Source organism: Anopheles arabiensis, chromosome 3 (assembly GCF_016920715.1).
Source record: "Anopheles arabiensis isolate DONGOLA chromosome 3, AaraD3, whole genome shotgun sequence".
Classification (NCBI taxonomy): domain Eukaryota; kingdom Metazoa; phylum Arthropoda; class Insecta; order Diptera; family Culicidae; genus Anopheles; species Anopheles arabiensis.
In genome coordinates, this window is record NC_053518.1 from 71,802,831 (window position 1) to 71,811,294 (window position 8,464).

At 56.1% G+C, this 8,464-nt stretch overlaps 1 protein-coding gene across 7 annotated transcripts in view; it reads right to left on the reverse strand.

The window, feature by feature from the left end:
- LOC120904873 (unconventional myosin-XVIIIa) overlaps nucleotides 1-7,401 on the reverse strand; it is a 28,082-nt gene extending 20,681 nt beyond the window's left edge. For 4 of the 7 annotated variants that reach the window (XM_040315317.1, XM_040315316.1, XM_040315310.1 and 1 more), the window contains exons 1-4: nucleotides 7,026-7,134; nucleotides 4,926-5,371; nucleotides 1,364-4,855; nucleotides 1,035-1,268 (exon numbers count right to left, since the gene is read on the reverse strand). In XM_040315317.1, the coding sequence (XP_040171251.1) occupies nucleotides 1,035-1,268; nucleotides 1,364-4,855; nucleotides 4,926-5,243 (4,044 nt within the window). In that variant the 5' untranslated portion in view covers nucleotides 5,244-5,371; nucleotides 7,026-7,134. Of the gene's footprint in view, nucleotides 1-1,034; nucleotides 1,269-1,363; nucleotides 4,856-4,925; nucleotides 5,372-5,832; nucleotides 6,157-6,583; nucleotides 6,690-7,025; nucleotides 7,135-7,247 lie in introns of those variants that run through there. The other 3 variants (XM_040315315.1, XM_040315313.1, XM_040315312.1) reach the window with 3 other exon arrangements.
- Nucleotides 7,402-8,464: the final 1,063 nt, after the last annotated feature.

Genomic DNA, 8,464 nt, shown 5'->3' on the forward strand with positions numbered 1-8,464 from the left:
GGCGCCCCAAAAAAGGGCGAAACGGGAAGGTGGGTCGCGATCGATTTCGTACCGTGCGCGACGACGTCTTGACTAGGACTGGAAACTTGGGGGACAAACACACACACACATACACAAACACTCGGAGCACAAGCCGGTGACTTGGTGATCAATTTTCCCTTACGTTTTTTTTTATTTTCGCGGGCAACTCTACACACCAAACCCTTTTCGAACAGATCGCAGCAAACTTGGCAAACGATCCCACCGTGGTCGAACGTTTGTAAGCGAATGAATGCTGGGCTTCACCGTTCGCCGTCTTGTTGGGTGATGCTGGAGCAGCAAACCAACATCACCACCACCAACACCACCATCACCATGGGAGCAATTGATCATCAACAAGACGAGCGACCGTGAGAGTGCGAGCGAGAGGCATTAACACAGCGTGCGGCTTTTCTTCTTCACTTCCGATTCTATGCTGCTGCTTCTCGAGCGGGTATGCTTTTTTTATAATGCCCCGTTGTTTCGCTTCTTTTGCTTCACCTCTATTCTCCACTAACTGTCCCACACACACACACGCACAAAAAGACGATCAAGGGGAGTGTGTTTTTGAAACTGTGTGCCTGTGCGAGTTCTTTTCGCTCTTTTGCCAACCTGTCCTAAGAAAAAAAAAACCACTTGCCTCGCTGGCGGCTGGCTGGTGGCCCCGGAATGCTAATGCTCTACCTTACAACCGGGACAACCACAGGGAACGATCGATCGTTTTGAAAGCCCCGGTGTTTCACACATACACAGCCCTCTGAATAGGGGTAGTTTGTGAGTGTGTGTGTATGCACGATGTGTTGGTAAGCATAAGCAAGTGAAAGCGGCAATCAAACCAGCATAACCCAAAACATTCGAGCACCTGTCCGCTGTAGGGGCTTTAAAACTGCTCGAATAATCAGGTGTGAGCTGGGCGCACGTGTGTTTAGGACAGCTTTAACGTCATATTTCTTTTCCATCGCTTTGCTTTAGGAATTTGCAATAAATCTCAACTTCTGCCACATAATTCCCCTTACCTGACTCGTTCCAATTCGATACACGGACGAATCGACCTCGCAGTTGCTGAGAATGTTATCGACCGTGGCCGCTTCACCGTTCGCGCCATTCGCACCGCCGCCGGCGCCGCCAACGCCCGTCGTGCCTCCCTCCGCCAGCAGCCCGAAGCGAATGACAAACTCGCCGAGCGGCACACTGATCGGGAAGCCGAGCCGATACAGCCGGGCAAAGTCAAGCATTTGCGAGCCGCGGAGCTGTAAAGGAAAGAAGGGAAAACCAGGGTAAATACAAGCATACAGCAACCCTAAAACTACCCCCGAAAAGTACAAAAAAAGCTTATCAATCTTACCTGACTGCGCAGCAGCGGAATGTTGATGATATCGTCCTCCGCCCGCCTACCGTTCATTTCGTGCGTTAGTTGGTGGTGCTGTTGCTGCTGCTGCTGGTCAAACAGGCAGCCCGTCATTGCCATCGCCGTGCCACCGTTGTGCTGGGGCAGATAGCAGTACACAAAGTGCATCCCGGTGCGCCGGAGCGTATCGATCAGACAGTCGACCGTGTACTTCACCTGCACAATCACGCTGTTGCGCTTCGGGAAGCCCGTCCCGGTGTACGTCCGCCGGATGCTGCTCATACGCCGCAGCGATTGCTGCTGCAGCTGCTGCGACGAGCCGCCACCGCCGAACGCCAGCGAATCCATCGCACCGCCAAGCGTCCCCACGAACAGACCGTTGATTTCCGGCTTCACGCTGTCGCGCAAACAGTTCAGCGCCCGCTGCGGCATGTAGTGAGCTTGGGCGGCCGCCTCCCGCAGCCAGCTGGTGACCGAGTACAGCACCGGATTCGTACCGAGCAGATGCTGCAGCACAACATCGCACGCACCGGTTGGGACGCTCGCACGCAGCAGCAACGTTTCGCGCGTCTCCCGGTCCCCGTACGCCGCAAATAGCCGTTCCAGGAAGCGTGCGTCACGATCGTCCGGAGCGCCATTTGCTCCACCGACACCCGTATCGTCGTCAAAATCGTCCACTGTGCTGGAATCTCCTCCCTTCGCCATGCCGACAGGGTTCAGCAGCTGCTCCTCGTCCAGCATCCACAGCAGTCCCTTGCGCGGCTCGTGGCTCTGGGGCACCTTGTCGAGCAGTGCGACCATCGCGGCCGGGCTGCTGTGTCCACTGCCCGCGCTGTCCGTTGCCATCAGCGCGAGCGAATCCTCCACCGTGACCATCTCCTGCGCGTACCGTGCCCTCGGCTGCACCAGCATCGCGTTGTGGAACAGCAGCTGCAGCCGCTCGTGCAGGTAGTTGAAGCGCAAATCCGCTAGCGTGCTGGCCGCCGTACCGCCGCCAACGCTGGCCGGGTTCTGGAAACCGGGCACATCCACCAGCAGCACCGAGCCGATCGTTTGGTGTGGCGTGACGGCCGCGATGGATTTATTAATCAGCCCCACGAGCGTGTAGAACAGCTCCGTGTACAGCGCTTCGGTAAAGGCGGTCAGTCCCTCCGCTACGGTGGCCGTGCTGAGGCTCGCCTTAGACGTACCGCCCGATCCCGTCTCGGGAAACACGTAGGACAGCAGATCCTCCATCGGGATGCCAAGCAGCATGGCGGCTTTTTGTGCAGCCCGCGGGTTTACAAACTGCACCCGACCGGCGACAATGACCGCACCGGACTGTGAAAGATGGTGGATGGCCGCGAGGACGTACCAGATGCCCCGCACCGCTCCCTGGTCGATGTTGAGCACACGGAACGCTTGACACAGCCGCTGATAGTCGATCGATTCCTGCTCCACCGTGCCATTACCCCCGGCGGACGCATCCCCAGCGACCGGTTCCAGCAGCAGCTCCTTCCGCAAAGCTCCTCCATCCACTCCGGCCAAAAAGCTCCACCGCGGTACGCCAGCCGTTCCACGGTTCGATCCACCCGCCGGCCGCATACGGTCGATCGGCATGATCTGAATCGACCCGGCCACGATCTGCCCACTGTGATCAAAGTCCAGCGCAAAGATTTGCGTAAACTTGGTCGCATTTCCATTCAGCGCCGTTCGCTCGTTGCCAAACGCGTCCAGTATCGTCCCAATGGCGCTCACCTTCTCCACCGTCAGTGCTCGCTGCACTGCCGGCTGCACCTCCGGCCGACTGGCAAGCGTCAGGTAGTACAGCGCGTGCTTAAAGCTGGTCGTTTTGCCCGCCCCGGACCGGCCGAGAAAGATCAGGCTCTGGTCGCGGCGCGTCTCCAGCATCGCGCGGTACGCCGTCTGGGCCTGGGCGAAGATGTGCGGCGGCATGTCGTCTTCCGCCTTGCAGCCGCGAAACATGGACGCCACCTTCTCCGAGTACAGGGCGAGCGGTGCCATCGGGTTGACAATGAGCAGCACTGGGCCGGCCCGCGTGTGTATCAGATTGTTGGCGAACCGCTGCCGCAGCACGTGCAGCACGGACGATTCGTTCAGGTGCGGCAGCTGACACACGTCCTCGACGAGATCGAGCGTGGCCGGGTTCGCCACCTCCAGATCGTCCTCGTCGATCAGCAGCTCCTCCCCGGTCGCTTCCAGCCGGATCCAAACCTTCCCCGCCTGATGGTGCGAAGGCATCGCAACGGTCGAGGGAGAAAGCTGCTGTTTGTACGCCGCCGTAAAGCCACCCCGATGGATCAACCAAACGCGCCCACCGACGGCAGACGGGTCGAGCTCGTGTCTGCCAGTTGGATCGGTCACACCAGCCCCCGGGCCCGTTTGTACCTTCTGGAAGCGCCTGCTTGCGCTGCGCTTCAGCGTGTTGCAGTCCTCGACAGGGGCACCGCTGTGCGGCGTAGCGCTTACACATCGCCGCGACAGCTCAATCAGCTCCGCGATCGGTTGCACCTGTACCAGCACCGAGTCGCCACTGTTCCGTATCATTTCGATGATCGTTTCGCGGCTCAGCTCCTCCACCGGCTGCCCGTTGACGCGCAGCAACCGATCGCCGGGCAGTAGGCCCGTCCGCACCGCACCGGTTGCGCTCGGTTCGGCGAAAATAATGGCCCTCATCTGCGGGGGACCACCGGCGGGCCGCACCATCGACAGCCCGGCCGATGGACGGTCGAGCACAAACGCCTTGCGCAGGCTGAAGCCGAAATCGTTCCGCGGGCCCTTCTGGCGCTGTATTACCAGCTCCCGGGGCGGCGGTAGCGCTTGCAGGTTTATGGGCGGTAGGGACAGTGTGACGCTCCCGTTCGCCGTGACCCGCTCGTCGAACGGATGGACGCGCCCGATGCGCCCCTCGTAGCCTTGCGATTCGCCGACCGGGCTGAGCGAAAACGGGGGCGTCGCGAAGGACGAGTTGGTGGTCGTGGTGGTCGTGTCGGTGAGGCTGTCGGCGCTCGGGGACGGTGAGGCTAGCAGCTGCAGCATGGCGGCCGACGACGAGGGGGATGCGACCAGTCCCGCGTCCACCGGTCCACTGCTCCCGGTTCCTGTGAGGCTCGAGCGTGAACCTTTCAGTATGCCACGCTTCGGCGGCCGTGGTGGGATGGGCGGTAGGTTCGTTTTCGTACCGCCCGGTGTGTGGGGCGGCTGCGAACCACCAACACTACCATCACCCCCACCACCGTAAGAAGAGGGCGAGGTGGGTTGCAGTGTGGTGGTAGTGCTGCAAAACGAAACGCGCTCCACCATCTCCCCGTTGCGGTCGATGTAGGTGGTCGTGTTAGCGACGGCCAGCACCTCCTCCGTGCCCCGGTCCAGCTCCCGGTGGTCCACGTCGAGCTGGGCGAAAAAGGACGCACTGTAATCCGCCGTGATGCCACTCGGCAGCTTTTCCTTCTCTTTCCGTCTGCCGCGTATCTTGAGCGATCGACGCACCTGCGAACGAGAGGAGGAGATTTTTATTGAAAAACATTGAAATAAATTGCATTAAATGGACAATTTTTACCTCATCCAACCGCAGCAATTCCTCCGCGCTCATGCTGCCCGCATGCCCGCCAGATGTGCCACTGCCGCCGCCCACCCCGAGCAGCAACTGTTTGCCCTCCTTACGGGCCTTTTTCTCCTTCTTGCGGCGGTCCTTCTCATCACCGTCCAGCCCGGACAGTGCGCCAATGACGGACAGGCCACCGGATGATCCAATACTACCACCAGAACCACCACCGCCCGCTCCACCGCTTCCGTTGCCTGTGCCACTGTTATTGCTGCCGCTGCCGCCGCCGCCTCCTGCGACACCGGCCACTCCTTTCTTCATAAAATTAAACATTTCTGCGTATGTGTGTGTGTGGGGAGGGGAGAGTGTGTGTTATATCCTTTCCTTTCCGGTTGCAAATATTATTCTTCCGCTTCTTCTTCTTTTTTTTATTATTTAACGCCGCTGATCCGTGGGTTTTCCTGTCGTGGAAAAGAGAAGAAGATTGTGTTACTTAAAAATGTTTTGCTCCAGCACACACACACACAACCGGGCGCGTTTGCTGGTCGTGTTGCGCTATCTTTTGCTTGTTTTTTTTCTGTCTTTTTCGTGTAGGCCCAAAGTATGCGGTATCCCGTTATGATTTCGTCACCCCGTTCGCGACCGCTGCTGGGTTGGCGGCGACGGGCTGGGTGTGGAATGTTTGTGGGCCAACCGTGTTTTTACTCTCTGTTTACCATCCACTTCACCAAACGGGGAAGGGAGGGGGGGGGATGTTTGGTGGATTTTATGTGTGTGTGTGTGTGTCAGCCCTTCCCTTTATCGCCCGTTTCCCGCAGCGTTATCAGCGTTACCGGAGACGGTTCGAAAAAGGTGAATCCGCTCGCTTGGCTTGGCTTTATCTTTCACGCGCAAACAACACCACAGCCACACCTGAACTTACGCAAATGGAACGTGTCACCAGCAGGGCCAGCTACGATCACATGCCTTCGTGACACTTTCCACAAGCAAGAAGCGGTGGTTTCTAAACCACCGCAAAGACGCATTTCGCGACCAGTCTCGCGCGGCAGGCAAATCTTGGACCGTGTCTTGGACTACTTAATATAGAAAGGGGCGTGTGTGTGTGTTTGTGTGTGTGCGTTTGCGTATTATTAATATGCATCGATGGTTGCTTTCTTTTGTGGCCGTTTGTTTTTGCTGCTGCTGCTGCTGTTCCTGTTTCGCTGTTTTTGCTTCTTGTTTTACCCGCCCAAGCCCTTCTAGCGTTTTACGATGGTTCCGTGGCTTTTTTTTGTTAAACAAACAACAGACACGGTGGTGCGGCAGCAAAAAAGGGAAAACAATCCGGCGCTGTGGGGAGAGACCCTCCCCTCCACCGTTTCGTCTCTCGTCTGGCTCGCGGCTGACCGCAGCACGGACGCGCGGGTTCGATTCCGCAATTTTCCGCCACGCAAAAACGGTGGGAGGGCGCGGTACGGGTTTTATGTTCGATTTTTGCGGTTTTGTTCTAAGGGTGTTGACGTCTGCTTCGTCGCTCCCAACCAACAACAGCCGGATACATCACCGAGCGCGCGTGTGTGGGTGACGGAAGACGACCAGAGACAACCAGCAGAAAAGGGCTAGCACAAAGCAAAAAAATACACACACACACACACAAACACACTCCTAACGAGGGAATTGGTGGTAATAACAACCGTCCGTCTGGCTGCTTCCTCTCTTCACCCGCAATCCGGGCCCTCTGTCCCTTGGCGAGACGGCCGGATTGTTCTTAATCAAAGCGACACCGAAGTCTGCTTCGATTCCGGGAACAGTAGGCAGAGACTTTTCCGCACACACACACACTCTTTTGTGTCACTTTAGCACTCCGACGGGACCGAAGGGCGTGTACAGTCTGGTGTGTCCGCGGGAGTCAAATTAGGAGCAAGAATGCAAGGAACGTCAACTCCAAAACTTGAGGGAGACACAATTGAACACAACTTTACCACACACACAGGGGCACTGCTCTCTGTCACTGGCCAAAAGTCCCGCAACCCTTAGCCCTTCTCTTCACTGTTTTTTTGCGTGGGAACAGGTAAGTGACCCAACTAGAGCGGAGGAAACTGTGGGACAGTAATTGTGTGTCGTGTTTGTTTGTACCTATTGCCAGCAACCCTCTTCCAGGCGGCCGGGGTTTTCGGGAATCGGGTGGTCCGTCCAAGATGACGACGACAAACATCTAAACGGGGGAAAGCACTCTACACACGCACGCACCGCACCACACACACGGCCGCTCACGTTCGCGTTCGCGCTGGCAAATAGCACGGGAAGCAGACCAGAAGTCAGAAACACACCAAATAAAACGCACGCACACACACTCACACGTAGGCACTGAGGGAAAAGTAGTCCACACTCTTCTGGGCTCTTGCTGGCTGGCTGGATGTCGCGCTTGGCCGTTGGTGTGTTGTGCTGTTGTGCTGCGCCGCGCGGCTATTCTCTTTAGAAAGAGCAGCAAGCGAAGGAAAAAAAGGGTCGAGTGCAGCTGTGCGAGAGAGTGAGTGGGAGAGCGTGCGTGAGCGAGCGGTGGTGGTGGTGGCTGGAACGGCAGCAGCACAGGCCGACAACAGAGAGCGCCCGTCTCGTGAGAGCGTGAAGGAGCGAGCGAGAGAGAAAGATGGCTTTTAAAAGTTTTTTTTTTTGCTGGAGCGTTAGGGTTACGCTGCCGGGTTGAGTGCTTCGCCGCTGCTGCTGTCTGGAAGTAGTGATGGATAAAGTTGGCAAAACTCCGGAGTCGACTCCGATTCGATTCCAATTATTTCGGAATCGACTCCGGAAGGTAGGTCTGGTCAGCATTGTCCAGAGTCGTTCGGAATCGCCTGGAATCGCCCGGAGTCGTCCGGAGTTGTTCGGAATTGTTTGGAGTCGGAGTCGTCCGAAGTCTTCCAGAGTCGGTCGGGGGAAAGACAAAAAAACAATGAAATGAAATGCCTCATAACAAGCACATTGCACCGGACGGCTCAATCACACTCGATGACATTACTTTGAAAATTACAACACATTTTTGAAATACAGAAAACATAAATATGATCTTAGAAAGTAAGTTTAGGCATATTAAGTTTAAGTAGGTTAGTTATGAATTGTCATAGAGCATTCTTTTCCAAACACTCGTGTACAAAACACAAAATCTGCCTCATGGCACTATTGTTTATGATGGCGTAAAGCTGCTGTAAAATCTCGCATATGATATGTTCTAATACACAGCAAAAGCTCCTGGAGTTGCCAACTGGACTATGAGGGACGCTTTGCGTTGCTTGGCATCGAGGCATTGAAGCAACGGAACTGCAACGCTCAGAAGCTGTTAGTCGCGGAACTGTTTGACAATGGGATCGACACGCCCGCGGTTCTTTAAAACAGGGGTCTCCAAACTTTTCAGTTCGCGGGCCGCATTGCTTCACTTATAATGGTTTTGAGGGCCATCTTTCAATTGCCTGTAACTAATGCAAACGGTTAAATTTCGCCTTTATAGCAAAATACTAACATGATATACAAAACTTCTACAGTTTTATATTATTTAAGCTTGGTCTACGTCTCTGAATAGC